The sequence below is a fragment of the Lampetra fluviatilis genome, chromosome 12, assembly GCF_964198595.1.
Source record: "Lampetra fluviatilis chromosome 12, kcLamFluv1.1, whole genome shotgun sequence".
Classification (NCBI taxonomy): Eukaryota; Metazoa; Chordata; class Hyperoartia; order Petromyzontiformes; family Petromyzontidae; genus Lampetra; species Lampetra fluviatilis.
The window spans coordinates 2353559-2373201 of NC_136286.1; the positions used below are offsets into that span (position 1 = coordinate 2353559).

The following is a 19643-nucleotide window of genomic DNA, read 5'->3' on the forward strand; positions in this document are numbered from 1 at the left end:
TATATATTTGAGTTCTGGATGAGCGTGACTGATGTTGCATGTGTATATGCACATGTGTGAATGTGTCATGCGGTTGGTAGCAGTGGCATAGTGGTTAACACATTGCTATGAACCCAGCGACCAGGATTCGGCTGCTTGCCACAGCTCACATTATTGGCCAATGATATAACCGGTCGTGGGACTCCCCTTGGCTGACCAGACCTTAAATTATTACCTGGTGTGGTGTGAAAACACCAACACTAGAGAAACAAAAGCACCTGGGCATAGTTCTGGACACACCACCCACCACCTAGTGCACCGTGCTGGCTTTAATAGGTGCTTGCTACCAGTCTGTTAAATGCTACACGGGGGGATCTTTGTGTTTCTCACAGGCTTCACCGGCGGGTCAGGGTGAGGCTGTCTACCAAGAAGGAAGCGAAGACTCGCAGTCCGAGGGCAAGCGAGGCAGTAGCAAGCGAGACGCCCTTTGCCTGGTAATTCCATGCATGTGTGTTTCAGGTGTTGTACAGACCCAGTCATGCCGGGGTGAGGTTAAATCACGTTACATTAGGTTTCTTTCATGCTGTATGGAGACAGCTTTATATACATACCCATCCACTGCTGTCTAAGGGTGCTCACCATGCCATGTGGATCATGGGGGTTATTTGAACATACTTCATGCTATTCAGTGTGAGTTTGAGAAGGCGTGGAACATGAATAAAAAAACATTGTTTAGAAGGTAAGAATCCTTTGAGATGGTTACAAGTTTAATCATACGTATTTTATGCCCAACATGGTTTATTTGTAAAGTATATAATTGCAACTGCCTTTAAAGATGCTATACAATAGTGTGGAGTGCAAAATATGCTCTTTATTCACCCAGGAAAGCCGCACCGAGTCTCAAGACTCGGTGTCAAGAAGATCTTGATATATTCGCATGACCAGAAAACTATACCCAAGAAAATGTTTCCTAATAAATTCCAGTAACAGAAACTGACTGTTATATATATCGGGTCAATATTAGTAGGTAAAACCCAATAGTTTATCTTTTGCAAAGAAGTTGAGGGGAAAAACACAATGAGAGAATGAAACAAGGTTATGACAAAACCCTAAATGTAAATAATACTCCAGGGGCTGTGTTGGCAGTGGTGTGCAAGCACAAACCCAAGAGCCCAAATTAATAAAATAGCTGGCTAACATCTCTGGCATCGTCTTTGACCACAGGCGTGCGAAAAGACTGGTGGCTCCTTGGTTTCTTGCGAGGGCCAGTGCTGCGGGACGTTTCACGTGGATTGCCTGGGCGTTCAAACAGCGCCTGGCGACAAAGTCATGTGCAACGAATGCTCCACAGGTGCCTGCCACGTGACAGACGAACACTCATGAAAGTTTCTTAATTCATTGCAAATAGCTGATGTGCAAATGGAAGAGAATTGCATGCGATCAGAACGTGTGCAGCTTTTTTGCTCCGTGTCGGTACGAGTCTTGTGGCTCACATGGGGGTGGTGCTGTCGCGCGCTGGCAGGATTGCACGTTTGCTTCGCGTGTAAATGTGCGGGCGCGGAGGTGCGGCGCTGCGCCGTCTCCAGCTGCGGCCGCTTCTACCACGAGGAGTGCGTGCAGCGCTCCTCGGCCGCCGTGTTCGAGGGCCGCAGATTCCGCTGCCCGCTGCATGTCTGCCTGTCCTGCCACCTGGCCTACCCTGCCAGCAGCCGGGCCAGTCGCGGTAGGGAGTGAGGGCGACCATGAAGGGTGGAAAGATGTGGGCTTGCAACATGTGTGCAATGTTAAGACACGTGTACAGTGTTAGATGAGGACTTCCGCACACCGTGTGGGATCATATGGGTTATTTGACCATACATTACCACACTGATTAGCACGGTTGGCTACGTACGGTGCGAAATACGTTCTACGTACATAAATACATGGTCAGTGCAGCTTGATGAAGTTGGTGGTAACAAAGATGTGGGAGCATTAAAAAAAGTACAGTACATCACTGGATTTTGCCCCACTGCCCTCTGCTGCCCACCGTGTAGCACCGGAGCCCGATGACATCTTCTCTGCCATCGGGCAGCAGTAAGGGTCAAACAACAACCGATGTTCCCTTGCAGTTACAATGTCATGTCTCTGCAAGAAGTCGAAATGGACATGACACCAGCAGCATTATGGGGATAAAAGTGGGGGAGAGAACTACTTTTTTTTGTTGAACAGGGAGCCCCTCGTCGGTGAGCGACCCTGACACACCCCAGTCTCGTGCAGCGTGCGCCCTGTTCGAGTACAGCTTGCACGTCTCTCCTCCCATCTCTCCCGCGCGTGCCGCAGGGAGAATGCAGCGGTGCGTGCGCTGCCCCGTGGCGTACCACACATCGGACAGCTGTTTGGCGGCGGGGAGCAAGGTGCTGTCTCCATACAGCATTGTGTGCAGCGGCCACTTCGCGCCAAACAAACGGGATAACACGTGGCATGTCAACGTCAACTGGTGCTTCCTGTGCTCGCGAGGTGAGGCGTCCAAATGACCACCTCCACTCCCCCCGTCCCAACTGCGAAATTCTCGACTTGTGGTGTGTTGAATTTAGCTATACAGCCTCTGAGGCCGCTACTTGTCTTGCGCTTCTGATAATCACAAATCGGCGTGTGTAAGCTTCCCTTGTTGCTTTGGTTGCCAAATTGTATGGAGATGGGCTTTATTGTTAAAACATAACTGTAAGGGCAGTGTTCAGATTTTTTTCCACGAGTTTGTTTCAGTTTCTGTACGTGTAATACTTTTAATGCTGAAATATGCAGTTGAGGTTAAATGTTTAAATGTACAGTGATGTCTCTGCTGCATATGTTAGAGAGCATGTTGAGTATCGAGCTGCTTCGTATTCTAATGAGAAATTGTCACCTTCTCTTCTGTTCTCTGGGATTGCACCTCAGCTGCCTGGTGTGACGTAACAGAAAATGTGCTGCTGCTGAACTCCTTTCCTCATTCACTTGTTAATCAATTGCTATGTTTTTACGAGCGTTGCTGTTTCGCTCCAGACAGTTGTGGCCGGGTCTTCAGAGCATATCCGCAGACCTGGCGAATGCTTGTGGAGCAGATGCTTCCCATAGCCCCTTCTTGCACTCAACAGCCCCACGCGTGGGTGTGTGGGCTCACCCCCTGGTCTACGACAGTGTGATAATAGTGGCCACGCGAAAACATAGTTGCTAATGGAGATGAGGTGTTGCACAGATTTTGAAATGCTTCGGTAGAAGAGTAGAATGCACCCGACTAATTTTGGTAGTATTAGAATATTCTTTACTAACAACTGTTTTTCCACTCTTTATACATTTATGTTGTCTAGCTTGTGTGTCTTAAATGTTTGTATTTTATTTCACGTTATTTTCACATGCACATGGTTTTTGTTCTCTGTGTAACGGAGTTGCACTGCATATTGTGAGTCTGTCTTGGGGAATCATGGGTAAGCTTCCCTCCCCCTTCCCCTGTGTCTCTCCGGGTGTTATAGGAGCGCCTTTGCCCGATGCAGGCCCCGCTCTCTTTGAACAAAGTTCCCACTACCTATTGAGCGAATACAAAAGATCCAGTGAACTTGGGAAGTTACCCATGATTCCCGTAGTCCCCGCAGCAGCAGCAAAGGCCTGTGGGAAAGGTAAATGTTTACTGCCATTGCTTTTTGGCTGTTGCCTTGCCCTCTTGCCTCCACTTTTCACTACACCGCTCTCCCCGTTTACTACATGGCAGTGGCATGTTCTTGCTTGCTCCATGCCCTTACCATAGTCAATCCGCATCTGGGCTGCTGGTCACGCTGTCTCTGAAGGGCATTCCTTCCATCTGCGGTCCTCGACCAATTGGCGAAACTTGTTCATCGGCCTCAACCTTAAGATTATCAAACACGAAGCCTAACAATGTTGAAAAACCCCCCTTGACAATTGAGCTTGGTGTTTTGATTGGTTGTAAGACAACTAAGAGTTTCCCCCTTCAGGTTGTGCGTGGCCAGCGATGTTGATTCAGTTAAAGATCGTTTTTCGTTACCCGAGGTCTAACTCCACGGGGGTTATTTCGAGTCGTCGCAAACAGCACAACATTTATTTCGGCCAAACCTACCCAAAGCGGCTGACACATTTCCACCTTTAGCCATTTTCTCAAAAGGTCAGTGACAATGAAAACGTGCCAGCTGTTCTCTGAGCTGAGACATTCACAATTTGACTAATTCCATGGCAGCCGAAATAACCCCTGCTCCCCCCTCCCCTTGTTTTGCATACCGTAAAGTTTCCATTGGCTAATCGTCGTGCACCGTCAAGTCGGGTAACGGCTTCCAAACTGATTTTAGTTTTTGCCGAAAACTGTAGCTGCCTTGCCCAGCAGTTGGTTTGCAACACAGATCACCGGGGGTCACGAAACTAAAAAAAAATCACGACAGGATGCCACGCTTTATTGGTGTTCCCTGTCTTTTATCAGAGTAAAAGTTGGACCAGAAAGTGAACTGTTGCGGTTTTGACCATAAGTCAACACTGAGGATTGAGGCTCATCTTGCTCTGTTGGCACCAGTGCCGCAAAGTTGTTCCAGGTTTCACGTCAACTGAAGTAGTATGACCGGGGCCGCCTTCGAGGCCGACCCAGCCGCGTTTAGCATTGCAGTGTTCATTTCCTAGATTCTGGTCTGTGTGTTGCAGGTAACATTTGTGTTAAAGGTGAACAGATATGTGCAGGACTCGACAGTTGCACCAGATGTGAAGTTTTACAGTACTTTTTCTTGGCAAAGAATACGATTTTATATTTTACAGCCCTTTGTCATTGCACTGCTAGATCACGATTGCTGGATTCATAGTGCAGTGCGCTAATCACTTTGCCACCACTCTACCAGTTTTTCGACTTTATTCTGTTGCGTATTCGATTTCAAGACAACTCTTGCAGGGCCTTAGGTCATCGGATTTTCAAAATCCCCAATTCGAGAACTGGTATTAATGCTCCATCTTCTTGGTTCTTTCGGTAAAGTCACGTGACTTTACCGAAAGAACCAAGAAGATGAATCCCTGCAGTCACGAAAGCTTTAAATCGAAATGGTATTAATGCTGCACTGCGTTTTTACGGAAATAATGAAATTCGGCACGTAAAATGTAAACTCGAAAACTTTATTGTGACTGGTGGGAATAACTGTCAAAGTTGGGCAATGCAGATCCCATATATCCTTCAAAGGTGGGGGGGGGGGGTGGTGAGCACCATCCGCTTGTGTTGCCACACAATAAACTTTACGGTATACCAGCACTGCAGTGTGGCTTCCCTTCCCCAGTTTGACTCTTGATTGCTGTCTCCGTGACCGATCATCGCGTGGCGGCGGTGCATGGCTTAATGGCTCCAAAGCTGCAACTGTGTTTGTCGTGTCGTGGCCAGGGTGGGGGCTGGGCATGAGTTGTCGTGTGTGTGTGCGTGCTGGTGCGGTAAAATGTTACGATGGCTCACGAATGTTGTGCTTTGCTGCTTCTTCACCTTTGTCACTGGAGTGCGACGATGCGATCTCGGTCGCTGCGGTGTAAACCCAACGTGGTCCTTGAAATGCCATTTTCATCAAGCATGCTTGCATTCAAACCGATTTACTAAGAGCTGTTGAATCGTGCCAGTGATTTATTTATTCATTCAGTTCATTGGCTCCTTCTTAGTCCTAAATATATCACAAACTTAAATTCAACCCCAACGTACCTTCATTGAGTACGCTTTAAAAAAGTTGGTCCTGGTGGAACTTACATCTTCATGTTTTTAAATAATGTATCTCGCATAAATTCGGTAAAATGTAACATTCTATTTGGTTATTACAAGGCAAGAGGCACAACCACTGAAGGATATAAACTGAATGATGTTCACCTTCATTTACATCACTGGATATGGCTGATAACTTTGTGCTGCGTCGTCTGTGTCATGCCATCAGGTTTCATATACATTTGCTGGGAATCTAAATGAGAAAAATGCTCATACAATGTATAAGTACATATTTTGAAGCCTGTACATGTGAATGTTTTTTTAGCAAGCACAGTGATTAAATGTTAATAAGTATAACCCGTAAAAACGAAGTTTTTCACTATAAATCCTTTATATGCGTGGCAGCGAACTTAATATAAAGGATTTAAAAATATATTCGCCTGTGGAGGACGCGGGGATCGATCCCGCGACCTTTGGCATGGGAAGCGAGGGCGCTACCAACTGCGCTACTCCGCCACGGCCTGTGGAGGTGTTACGCTCTGGGCTCTTACACTCTGACGTTCAGCCAAAGCCATGAATGCGTTATATTTGAATATATGTAAAATAAAAAAAAATTTGCCTAAAAAGTGTAAAATTTTGGGAATTTTTTTTCACGAACAATAATTGTCTGGCACAACGAGTCTGTGTGGAAAATGTCAGCTCGATTGGATCACGGGAAGTGGGTTAAAAAACGACCGAAAGATTTGCACGGTCCTAAGAAAGCAAGCAAGCACGCGAACTTAATATAAAGGATTTAAAAATAATATTTAACCGTGCTGAATGATTACTCTCCCGGTGTGGGAGAGGGGAGCGATTCAGTTGACGTGGTGGCGTTTGTTGCTTGTGCGGTGCGTGCGTGTGATGCCAGGTGGCTGTCTCCTGTGCTGCGAGTCGTGCCCGGCCGCCTTCCACCCCGAGTGCCTGGGCATGGAACCACCAGAGGGCACCTGGTGCTGTGCCGAATGCCGGGCTGGCAAGAAGCCACAGTACCATGACATTGTGTGGGTCAAGTTGGGCAACTACAGGTGGGTGTGCGAGCAAGCAACCGTGCATGTGTGTGCGTGTCTATTGGCACTGGCGACAGCACAGGTGGTGCGTGTGCCAGTTGTCTCGGGTAACCTACAACACCTGTGACCTGGCAGCAAGCCTTCGCCATTTCAGATGGCCTCAAAGTTCACTTCGCCTGCCACAATAGGGCTGGATTTTTTGCAGCTGTTGTTGCCATATGTGCGATTGCGGTGGCTTTGCATGGCGTGGCGAGTGAGTTCCAAGGTACGACTACTCCCCTCGTGTGTGCGCCGGTGCCAGGTGGTGGCCAGCTGAGATCTGCCAGCCGCGCAATGTCCCGCAGAACATCCAGAACCTCAAGCACACGGTCGGGCAGTTTCCCGTGCAGTTCTTTGGGTCGCACGACTACTACTGGACGACGCAGGGTCGTGTGTTTCCGTACATGGAGGGCGACAAGGGCTCCACCGACTACAAGACGAACTGCCTCAACAAGACGTTCAAACGCGGTACTTTTGTGCGGATACCCGCATAAAGCGCTGTTTCTGTGCCTGTAATTTTATCCAGTTTGGAGGAAAATGGAATAAATAAAAAAAACCTCTTCTTTTTTCATAGCACCTCAGCAGTGTGTAAAGCACTCCTACGAAACGAATTTGAAGCTTCATTGAGACAATTTTTTTTTATCTACACTCCGACGCTATCATGGCGTCACTGTGAGGTCACTCCCATGAACTTCAATATATGTCAGTGCAGTGGTTTAGATGTTTTGCATTGTAAGCGTCATTACATTTGTTTTTTTCTTTAATCAGTGTCCTGAAATGTATCATATCGTCCACAAAGGAAACCTATCCCTCTGTCGTCATTTGATCACCTAGTCCCTCGATGTGGGTGTCGCAGTATTAATCGTAAAAAATAAATTGTGATGATTTCAGTCCTGTGGGAGTTTATAGTTTACCAAAATCTGTTTCCGACTGAGCTTACGTATACTTAGACACTGAGATCCTCAATGAGCACACAATGCTTGCTTTGCCACCAAGTTCTCCTGGGGTACCTTGGGATATCAATACCGATGACATCGCGTCTAACCAGAGATACGTAAGCGCCATATGGCGCGCTTTCTCTTTGACTGACCCTGTCCTCTCGTTTCTTTCAAAGTCTCCCTTGCCAAAAGATACCCCTGGGCTCGATGGGCGCTTACCTAGTTGTGATTCTATCCAGGAGGAAGATCCTCCTGGCTGTGTTGGATTGACAGCTGCTGTCGAGAGCTGGCATGAGAAGGGAGCTCGCATAGGGAATTTCTCCCAGGAGGGAGCGTTCGGGTTGTGTGTGTATGTTGAACTTCCTTTGCACCTTACGTAACCAACCGTGCTAATCGAAGGTGCGGCTGGTAAAAGACCTTGGAACACCTGCACTCGCACAGTGCATTTGAATCAAAAAGTGTGTTTCAGGGACCTTGTGCTGACTTAATCGCTTGACAATGAACAGCCAAACGCAGTGCTGCCACCTTGACAGATTTGCCACCAGAGGGGCAGATGTTGTAACCGTTTCCCAGATGTTCTTGACTTGGTATCGTCCGAGTCTTGCACCGCTAACTTGAGGTGCCGCGTGTTTGCAGCACTACTGGAGGCGGCCGCACGGTACCAGGCCCTGAAGGCCCAGAGGGAGACGCGGGAGGCGCAGGAGACGGAGCGCAGCGAACGGAAGCCACCCACCTACAAGCATATCAAGGTGCTGTCGACACCTCCCCCATCTGGCCCACCTAGACGCAGACACACGGTGGAGTTGTGCAACCCCATCAGCGATTTTAATAATTGTCACGATTTGGAGGTCGTAATTGCACGTTATTGTTGTACAGTTTTGTTAGTTCCATGAACTAAATGTCACAGTGTTCAGCATAATTAGTAAATTATTGAATCTCAAAGGACGTATTGTGAGCATTATAAATATATAAATTATTGGACTGCTACGTACCTCACAATGTGGAAAACTTGAGTGCCCCCTCCAAAATAACACACGGTGTTGCACCATAACTAGCATGGGCTATACTCTTAGGTTTTTTCGGTAAAGTCACGTAGGTAAAAAATAATAATAATAAATGAAAATAACTCAATTAAATTCGTGATTTAATTGAGTTATTTTCATTTATTATTATCTAGAATTAACATGGGTTATCTATAATAGGGTGGTTAAAATCGGGTTGTTTTTGCTTTATCAGAAACCGAATGAAGCTAAAACGGTATAAAAAAAACTTTGACACGTAGAAAAATGGATATTAAACATAAAATGTTTACCTTTTTAGTTGAGAAAGGAAGAGAGCTGCCATGTTGTCATGGTTATTAGCACCTCACCTGGACTTGCATGGACGTTGACACGATAGGAATATTTTATTAACTCAGTCCACCCATCAATATAAATGAGTAATGTGACTTTACCGAAAGAACCAAAGAATGAGTAATGCACAGTTAGCCAATTGGCAAGTCACATGTGGTGGGGTAAAGTGTGGGCACACCCACCTCTTCCAAGACAATTGGTCAGCATAGAAGAGTAGATCAAATTCAGGAGGCCCTTTTAGCCGGCAGTGGCGTGAGCAAGCACTTGCATGGCTGCACACACGTAACTTTTTATTGACAGACAAAGGGCCAATGCATTCAAGCCCCTGTTCTCTGTACATTCACGCATATCAAACGGTGCATTCGTTACTCACGTTCCGCTGGATATCGTTACCGGGTCTTGACTTTTAAAAGCCGGTAACCAATTTTAATGTGTTGTTTGGGAAAAATGAAGAAACCGGGAAGAGGGCAAGACCTAACAGAGAATGGTTTGACGATGACATAATAAGAGATTGGTGCCAGAAAGATGTGGCACTACTTGAGCGTATTGGCACAAGACGGTGGAAAGTGGAAACAAATGACGAAATGCGCATAGATCGTGTTGATGAGCCAATTCTGAAAAAGATTACCGGCTTACCAGTTGTTATTTAACACAACCCTGTTTTATAACGAGGCCTGGTTCCGCTTCTCCTACAAAGCAGCACATCATTGTGTGGTGTTCCGTCTACCCACAGTGCAGTTTGAACTTGCTTTGATTCGCCAATTTTGTCTGCCAGTTACTTGCATTCTCGTAAATTTGCAGTGATGTATACATAATTGATATTTATGTGATATCCGTTGTTTTTACTCATGCTGTTTCCTTTAAGGATGTATATTTGCAGCGTTAAGTTAATGTAACCAAACACAGTACATTTCTTCATATCTGCATGAAGAAAGTAGTTATCGATGGACTCTACATATCCTATTAGCACACCTTTTATGGTGTGAATTGTGACATGCCTAATAAATAATAATTCAAACTAAACTATTTTAACAGGTAAGGCCCACTGAGCTATGTAATTGATGACATTCACCGCTGGATGAAGACCTTAACTCCATGTACATTACAGCGGCTTCTTTTTTTACTGCACTTCACGCCAGTCAGTGTGGGATTGTCAAGCAGGCAAGGGCAGGAACCGGATCTGGGAATCAAAACTTGGCTTGGTGTGCAATTTAAACAGAGGCGTGCGGTACTACTTCAAATGAGCGTGTGCCTCTCGATAACCTGATTGCACACTCCCCCACACCCTGTGCCTCCTAACCCCCACGTAGGCCAACAAGCCGGTGGGGCGCGTGCAGGTATACACGGCAGACGTGTCGGAAATCCCCCGCTGCAACTGCAAGCCGACGGACGAGTCTCCGTGCGGCCTCGACTCGGAGTGCCTCAACCGCATGCTTCAGTACGAGTGCCACCCGTCCGTGTGCCCCGCGGGCGACCGCTGCCAAAACCAGGCGTTCACCAAGCGCGCCTACCCTCCCTCGCAGATCGTCAAAACAGCTGGGCGTGGCTGGGGGCTGCTCACACTGGTCAGCATACGCAAGGTAAGGTGCCCCCCCCCCCACCTTGTTCGCCTACTCGCTCACTCACACGCTCACTCACACGCTCACTCACACGCTCACTCACACGCTCACTCACTCGGTCACTCACTTGGGCACAATCGTGGTTTATTTCTGGCGTGAATTCCCAGCTCAAAAGTTTCCACGTGAACCTCTCGGCCTGCTGGGAGCTGAGAGATTTTCCACTTGACCCTTGCTCAAAAAGCAGTTGGGCGGCGCTCCTGACTTGCAAAGATACGAGCTGTCTGTATTTTTGCGTTGCGTCTTCGTTTTGAATGTACCTTTCAGGGAGAGTTTGTGAACGAGTACGTGGGGGAGCTGATCGACGAGGAGGAGTGTCGCAAGCGCATCAAGTATGCGCACGAAAAGAACCTCAGCAACTTCTACATGCTCACTATCGAGAAGGTGAGGCTTCACTCGCACCTCAACTGCTCTCCTCTCCCCACGTGATGCGATGATTTGGTGTTGCGCTTCTTTTCGAGAGTGAATTGTTTTTGTTTATTTATGGTCCTGTTTGTATGGTTTGTTACGTTCCGAATAGTTTTTATCTCACAAATCGAAAATAATAGAAATGAATAATATACTATTCATCCTGAATTCTTTGGGTCTTTCGGTAAAGCCACGTAGATAGGAAAATAATAATATTTTTTATATTTTTCTATCTATGAATTCCTGCAGTCACGAAAGCTTTAAGTCAATATTTTATTCATCGTGTAAATGAAACAATTGATAATGTACTGCGGTTTGTCAATTCGTTGCTGGATGAAGGCCACCTTATGCAGTGTCACTCGGGTTGTTTAATCTTACTTCACACTCATCGGTGTGGGCTGGTGCGGGGGTGGGTGCCCCGGACCGACACTAAAGTTAGCCGTAGCTAGAAATCTCTGTGCCACTGCTTCCGCATTCATCAAATGTATCCTGAAGTATTGAATTACTCCTCATTAATCATTCTGTGCTCATTACCCAGAACGCTAGGTGGCAGCCTGTCCCATATGATGATTAGCTGGCATATCTGGTTATTTAAGTCATGGATCATCAGCTCAACTACTCGGGCCAATTCAAATAACACTTGATCAGCATCAATCAGTCGTGTCACTTTGGGTGTTGCTCGTAGGGACCCTTTAAGAGGCAGTATATGATGGGGGCTGCTACCATTTTCTAAAGGGGCCTGACCAATTACAGTTTCAGGATGATTTAAGTCAGCTGAATCGACCAATAGCCCCAGCCGTAAACTGATTCGCGTGCATACAACCAGGATCGCATCATCGACGCAGGACCCAAGGGCAACTTCTCGCGCTTCATGAACCACAGCTGCCAGCCCAACTGCGAGACCCAGAAGTGGACGGTGAATGGCGACACACGCGTGGGGCTCTTTGCCACCTGTGACATCGCTACAGGTAACGCCTGACTCGCGCGTGCAAAGAATCCCCGTGTGTCACCTACACAGATTGTTGGGGGCATGTGCTGTTAGCGAACGCCTATGAAGGCTAGCACGTCGCATGAGGGGGTGGTTTTCCAGCACAACGGCTGTTTACATATTACACCAGTTAAAACTAAAACTAGAAACTATTTTTATTTTACCAGGTAAGGCCCACTGAACTATATAGCTCTTTTTCAGAAGCGATCTGGCCACAAATGATAGCTCAACGAAGTGGCTTGTGTGGAAATATATTGCAGCCAAATACTCTATATGCATGTTTCTATATGTGGAGGGTAAAACTGCAGGACCCGCAGAAAAATCCACACGACCACAGGTTAGAACATGCAAACTCCAAATATACAGTTGTCAGGGTCTGGATCAAACCCACGACCTCTTGAATACCAGGCCGAGGTAGCTAGCATCTCTCCACCATGGCACCCTGTTGACCTAAGGGATGCCCAGAAGCTATTCAGATTTTCGCTCCTGATGTTAGCCTTGGTCAGGTATTGATCTTGGATCACCGGGTTCATAGCCCAGTGCACCAGCCACTACATTACCTCATATACGCACACGACATTTTGGTCTTTCGGATGTGTCCGTGCATGGGTTTGTCGTGATTCTATATGTGGATCCCAGCAGGCACGGAGCTGACGTTCAATTACAACCTTGACTGCTTGGGAAATGAAAAAACTATCTGCAAGTGTGGGGCCCCCAACTGCAGTGGCTTCCTGGGCGTCCGGCCAAAGGTACTGCCCCCCCCCCCCCTCTCTTGCACCCTCACAATCCAGGTGGCCATATACTGTACTGAGCTGGGCCTGGGAAAACGTGTGAAGCTTGCTCTGGGCTAATAACGCATTCGTTGCTTGCGGCGTTAGTACGCTGTCAGTACGCCAAGTCTCAGAATCATCTGCACGCGTCTCCGCCCGTTCATTGTGTGTTATATGTGAACGACGCGGCTCGTATGTGTGTATGTTGAACTTTTTTTGCACCTTGCGTAGCCATCCGTGCCAATCGGAGGCTCGGTTTCTCAAGCGAAAAATAGGCATAAAGTGACTTTCCCATTCTCTTCATTGCACGCCCTCCACTCCACCTTGGCGCACCCTAAGACGGCGGCAGCGGCAGCCACGGAGGAGAAAGCGAAGAAGGCGAAGCGGAAGGCGCGCGGCCGGCGCCCCCGCACAGAGACGACGCGCGCCGAGCACGAGGACGAGTGCTACCGCTGTGGCGACGGTGGCGAGCTCGTCATGTGCGACAAGAAGGCCTGCCCTAAGGCCTACCACCTGTCCTGCCTCAACCTCACCAAGCCTCCCTTTGGTGAGCGTCTCGCACACACGTGCACAAATGCACGCGTGCAACCCAGCAGAATAAATGACAAAAAATTGCATGGATTGTAAGACGCACCGTTTTTTCCGCCCTTGTATATTAAGGTAAAAAATGAAGGTATATTATAATCAATCTTGATTTGAAGCTTTCGTGACTGCAGGAATCCCCATACTCTTTGGTTCTTTCGGTAAAGTCACGTAGGTAGAAAAATAATAGATCACGACATTTCGGTCGCAACACAAGCGACCGTCTCACATTGACATGCTAATCTCTCACATTCACATTTACGTACAAATTCCTTCTCTAGCTCCGCCCACTTACCCTTGGGTTGAGCCCACCAAAATCCTATATAGACTCTTGTTGCCGCAGCTCTTTCTCCTATGTCAGCAGTTGTCCTGCTGTATCTGTTCCACCTGATGACGGTCGCTTGTGTTGCGATCGAAACGTCATGATCTATTATTTTTCCACCCGCTTGACTTTACAGAAATAACCAACGAGTGTCGATTATAATCCTTCAGGTTTGCATGTGGCCACATTTGTGTAACTTTATTGACACCAGGCACAAGTGTGGTATGTGTCTTACTGGCCTTTTTTTAATCCGGAGACTACTGTAGTACTTGACAGCCCCTTGTCAATCCATGGCTAGGTGAAGGCCTCGCTGTGCCATGTTGATCATGGTAGTTGTTTGCCTTCAGAGCGCTGGATCGCTTCAACCATCAATAACCATCGGTCTGTGCGCGCCGCGTGTGTGCCGCCCCATCGCACGTGCAGGTAAATGGGAGTGCCCGTGGCACCACTGCGACGTGTGTGGGCGCCCATCGGTCCGCTCCTGCGAGCTGTGTCCCAACTCCTTCTGCAAGGAGCACCAGGCCGGCTCACTCACCCACCTCACCCGGGACGGTCGCATCTGCTGCGAAGAGCACGATGGCTGGATCGATGATATCGCCACCATTGTTGAAGAGGAGGAAGAGGAGGAGGCGGCGGTGCCTCGTGACGACGCCGCCAAGGAGGAGGGCCTGGCGAGGCCAACGATTCGGAAGATCGGGGAGCTGGCCCGCAGGGCGGTCCTCCAATCTGCTGGCGAGAAGACCTCTCAGCCCAAGGTGGCGGCCTACGTGTCCCAGGGGCCCAGCTCAAGTCAGGCCATGTGAGGGGAAATAATAAGGCCAGAGAGCGCATAGCGAGCGTGAAGGGTTATTCTCAATGGCGCTTCACCGGGCTCATTTTGTTTTGTAATTCGGGTTGGGTAACACTGTTAGGGAAAAGTGGCCGATAACGGCAGTTGATAAAGATAATGGACCCTGGGTCGCAACCGTGAATGTGGACCGGAACCCTTTCACTCAAGCTTTGTGAGCAAGTGTTCCTTCTTTTTCCCCCCCCCTTTCTGCCTGTCGAATTGGAGCAGACGTAGGAATCCAGTGAATGTATTATAATGGTTGAGGTACGTTTGCCTGCTTCAGAATATTTTTTTAATTGATATCCCGTAAGCAATTTTAGCACCTTAAGAGATGACGGTGGGAAAGTGAACAAGTTGCAGATTTGATGGTGAGGTACCCGCATGGCTCGGTGTTCGCTCCGTGGGACCAGAATTTTATAGAACAAGTTATGAAATCCAGACAGCATCTTCCAGTTTAACACGTAGGCTTTCGCGACTAATATGAATAAGATGTTTTTTGGGTTAGATTGCGTAAATATAAATGTGTCGTTAAACCCACCACCACCCAACACCGCCAATTAGTAAGATTTATCACGTAAATAAAACGTGCCGATTAGTTAAGAGTTCAGCACACCAGTGTGTTTGAGAGTAAACCCGCAGCATTTACAATTCGAGTATGACGTTTCGCTGGTGATTACAACCAGCATCTTCCAGCAACAACAGGCTGCATTGAAAAAAAATCAAACCCCATTCATTGATTTGTTTTAACAAAATCACAGCAACTGGGAAAAAATTACCAATTGTTGGAATGTCGAGTCTTTCCAGCGATTCCAGCAATTTTAATGTGTATTTTAAGCTGACTGGTGTGACCTGTCAGGTATTGAGCACTGAGAATGTTGGGCTTGGTGGTGGGAGGGGAAATGAAATAAGCTGGGGGGGGAATAAGTTGTTCACCTCCCAGTCTTGACCTCGGTTAGCACTCTGCGCCATGTGAAAAGAAAGTACAACCCAGAAAATAATCAGCTTTTCACTTACAACTGCAAACCTTAGACTGTGTCCCAGGCATTTGAGCTTTGTAAATGAGAAAAAATAATAAAATATTAACATCATTTGAATACAACTCAATTACTATCTTGAGTTATAATCATGTTGCTATGGGAGTGCTGCCATACTTGTTTTTCTCGCAGCTGTCACTATAGCACACTTGAAGGGCATTTAAAATGTTTCTTTCTCGTTATGAAACCTCAAACTCATGTGGGACGGCCAACAAATACACAAGGAAGGTGTTAACTCACTCATGATGATCTGGCCTTTTTTTTTAATCTTTCGTCAACTTCCATGTATGATGTTGGAGGCCATTACCATTTGAAAACATGATCTGCCTGTACACGGATTGAGAAGGGTGGCTTGTGTTGTCACATGGTGGAAAGTTTCTAATTGCTTGACCATTCTGTGGGTGAGCACTGAAGCAGAGTTAGAGTTGCAGGTAGCGCTTTTGTGTATGTATATACGTATGCATGTTGAACTTTTTTCGCACCAGACGTAGCCAACCGTGCTAATCGGAGGTGCAGGGGAAGGACAACCAACTAAAGACAGAAAGCAGTTCTAAAGAACTGAGTTTTAGATCTAGATTTAAAAGTGCATAGCTCCAGTGGCTTCCTAATATCTGAAGGTAGAGCGTTCCAGACGGCCGCAGAAGCGCATATCAAATCACGCGATGCAATGTCCGTCTTTGTTCGATGGTTAGCCAAAAGCCGCTGCTGTGAGGATGACCGAAGTTTGCGTGACGGTTTATACTCCTTAACCACCATTCGCCACACGCGCACATTTAAAGGCGTTCGTTCGCATTTCACTCGCTGCCTGACCGCTCGTCTTCCCAGAAGGCAGCCTCGTTCAGGGTGGGGGGGGGGCGGGGAGCTGTGGGAACCGGCAGTCGATTGAGACAATTGTTACGGCGAGAGAGGTTGGCGTTGGGGCGGGAGACGGGACGGCGGAGGGAAGTTTTTGTCGGCTTAATGCAAATATGAGCAATAGTTTTTTTTGCCCGGCTTGTGATTAGTACTTGTGTAAATTTTGCCAACAATGCCACTTGGCTGTATCTTCCTCTTCAGGGTTGGGTTGTTGTATGCGCATGTTTACAAGCCAGGGTGTGTGGAACGACAGGGCTGTGGATTCATGAAGGAATATAGTAGACTAAAAATGTACTTACAATTTTTTTTACTCCATTTTTTTTACATTAACTTAAAACACTAATGAGAACTGTAGGGCAGTGCTGTGGTGGCTGTGTGAAACAGATGGACATTGTATTTTCTAAAGGTCTTTTGAGCCTAAGCATGATAATAACTGGGTCTGGCTGCCGAGGACTCCGATGGCTTGTTAGTGGGTGTGTTCATTAGAGAGATGCCTGTCGTTATATTGCTTTCAATTATTTTCTTTCTTTTTATATAAATGATAAAAGCTAACCCTTCTTTTTTTAAATACGTACCTTGAAAAACGATGGTTGTAGATAGTCAAGTGACAGTCGTGCTGATGTTTATTTGCGGCTGGCTGCTGTGACCTGCCATTTCCGCTACGCCACCCTCGGTTCCCTCGCTTCCGTCTGCGTCCACCGCTGCTTCGGAGATGAAACGCCAGGCGCAGACCGCTCGGTGGCGCTCTGCGCACGCTGTAAACCCCGCCAGCAGCATTGGTAATGCCGCTCCATTTGTTCACTTTGATTTCAATGTAATGCGCTTATTGAAGGGTTCAGCCGGCCGGTTTTGGTGACTGGCTGGCAAGTGTTGATGGCCAAGCCACTGGCTGGAAAGTGGAAACCTTCAACTTACGACCATCCGCAGCAGTGATGCGTAGTCGCATTCCGAGATTTACCAGGCGTCATCAAAAATTATTCGCGGCCGCAGTTTGCGACGCTTCGGCAATGCTGCCCAAGAGGGGGGCGGGTGCCGGCTCCTGGCTTGTCTCCATATGCCGATGGTTGTTTACAGCTCGGGGAGGTGATACTGCTGCGAGTTTCGATTCGGCGTTTGTCTTCCGTTGATATGCAATATCAGAGGGAGCTGCGTGTGGGAGTTCAGGCGTCTGTGTGGGGTGCGAGGTCCAGTTGTTGCACCGCAATGCAATCTCCGAAATCTGAACAACGCCCATTCTTCTTGTGGATTAGGCACAAACCACATTCTCAAAATTTTACCCCGTTGAGCGTTTTTGTTTTGTTCTTCAAATGTGAAAATAGATTTGTGTGCGGTCTTAATTCTAGGTAGTAGCGATGACTGAACGGTGGGACTTGCTTTTTGGAATTGTGCAAAGTGCTGCCAGATTAATCTCACATTTGCATAATCTGCAGGCGCGTGCAGTTTTAACAACCGGATAGAACTGAGCAATAATGAGGACACATTTGTCGGTGGAGCGCTCATTCTTATCAAGGTTTTTTCGCTGTTGACCTTTTATATATATGGCATTTGTTTGAGCCGATTAAAAAAAAATATTGTTACATTGTAGGGGCACTTCTGCTTTGACGACGGGCATGCTCGGCTATTCCCATCGTCCCGCACGATCACTGTGCCACCCCTTCCCTCCGCCGCCACTACCCCTCCACCGATGAATCAAGTGTTACAAATGTATTTTCTTGAATATATTGAAAATTCTTAACTCAAAAAAATGAGACACTTCCACTTAACTTATACTGCTTGTATTCCATTCAAGTGTAGCACTTTTTTTCAAGTGATTATTTTCCAGACCAACACGCGAGATGCATGAAACACGGTAATAGATTCTGTTATGAAATCTACCCATGTGCAAGTGAATGTGTCTTCTCCATGGGGCTGTTGCTCAGCCATGCTGCCCCATAGCCTTCCACCCCCCCATCCCCTCCCTCTCCACTTCCTAGCTCCAAGTTGTCTCAGGTTCATGTATTACTGCTGTACAATTGCAAATACATGACTGGCTGGGGCAGGCTAAAACTGCCCTTTGTTTTGTTTGTATACATTCGTTTGCTTCACATTCAACTTCGTAACAAAATAAATCGACTCGTGTTAAATACACCACTTGGGGAGTGTGTGTGTGTACGTGTGTGATCAAACCCACAATGCCGTTCCAACTCCGTCCAGAGTCACGTGAAAGCTACGTGTCCAATAAAGCACAAGTAACGGAACACTTCCGTCGATAAGAGGAAGATGTGAACGAGAGGTGACTTTACAGGCAGTGAGTGGCGCTTTTTCATAAATAAGGGCCATTGACTTGATGTCCCGTAAATAAATAAGTTTATTTTTAAATATCTGTTGTTTTCCTCGCACTTTGTTTATAGGTGGCGTCGCCACTTTGGAAGGGTTTAGCCAGAGATCAATCGATTGCATTTTTTTTGACAATCGGCTAGCATGGAGCAGTAACCTGAACGGAGTTGAGCCAGTTTTGTGCGAGTTGCCCGGGTCAGGGATTTTTCGTCGTCTGCTATGGGTGGGGGTCAATCCCCTAGCACGACATTGGGCTTGTATTTCAAATATCTCGTCGCCCACGTCGCAGGGTGGTGCAGTGGTAGCACTTACACCTCGCAGCAAGAAGGCTCCTGGGTTCGATTCCTGATTCCGGACACTTTCGTGTGGAGTTTGTTCTTTTCTACATGGGTTTCCTCCCATAGCTTAAAGCATACGATGTAATTTGTGTTGGCCAAACATCCCAATGCAAGACCCTTGTGGAAAAAAATAGCCTTTGGACTCTGTTGATTTTCAGGGTCAATATGTTGTATGTACAGTATATTGAACTTCTTCGCACTGTACGTAGCCAACCGTCCTAAGCGGAGGTGCAAAACTCAAAATATGCAATCATCATTATTATCCATGATGATGATTGCATTCTCCCCAGTTGGAGAATCGGATCGGAGAAGTATTTGGAACAGGCACCTCTCAGTTCTTGGGTCATCCACCCCCTGCGGCCACAAATAGCAGAACCCCCAGTCGGCAAGATGTCACTTGTGTCTCGGCACCACATGAGCCATGTACGCGAGACCTAATTCCAGTCTATGTCCTACAGTCCTTTGTTATATTGTATTGTTTTTTCTCAGCGTGTAGGCACTTGGTGTCTTAATGAGACGCAACAGCGATGCGTGGTTTCGCAAGTCCCTGGAATAGG

At 47.2% G+C, this 19643-nt stretch overlaps 1 protein-coding gene across 13 annotated transcripts in view; it reads left to right on the top strand.

The window, feature by feature from the left end:
- Positions 1 to 18550, top strand: part of LOC144935021 (histone-lysine N-methyltransferase NSD2-like) — a 34022-nt gene extending 15472 nt beyond the window's left edge. For 6 of the 13 annotated variants that reach the window (XM_078861312.1, XM_078861311.1, XM_078861313.1 and 3 more), the window contains 14 exons: positions 372 to 473; positions 1204 to 1330; positions 1502 to 1702; positions 2299 to 2475; positions 3465 to 3608; positions 6561 to 6717; positions 7001 to 7206; positions 8313 to 8425; positions 10339 to 10608; positions 10912 to 11028; positions 11879 to 12020; positions 12680 to 12789; positions 13150 to 13357; positions 14138 to 18550. In XM_078861312.1, the coding sequence (XP_078717438.1) occupies positions 372 to 473; positions 1204 to 1330; positions 1502 to 1702; positions 2299 to 2475; positions 3465 to 3608; positions 6561 to 6717; positions 7001 to 7206; positions 8313 to 8425; positions 10339 to 10608; positions 10912 to 11028; positions 11879 to 12020; positions 12680 to 12789; positions 13150 to 13357; positions 14138 to 14517 (2454 nt within the window). In that variant the 3' untranslated portion in view covers positions 14518 to 18550. The remainder of the gene's footprint in view (positions 1 to 371; positions 474 to 1203; positions 1331 to 1501; positions 1703 to 2298; positions 2476 to 3464; positions 3609 to 6560; positions 6718 to 7000; positions 7207 to 8312; positions 8426 to 10338; positions 10609 to 10911; positions 11029 to 11878; positions 12021 to 12679; positions 12790 to 13149; positions 13358 to 14137) is intronic. The other 7 variants (XM_078861319.1, XM_078861322.1, XM_078861321.1 and 4 more) reach the window with 5 other exon arrangements.
- Positions 18551 to 19643: the final 1093 nt, after the last annotated feature.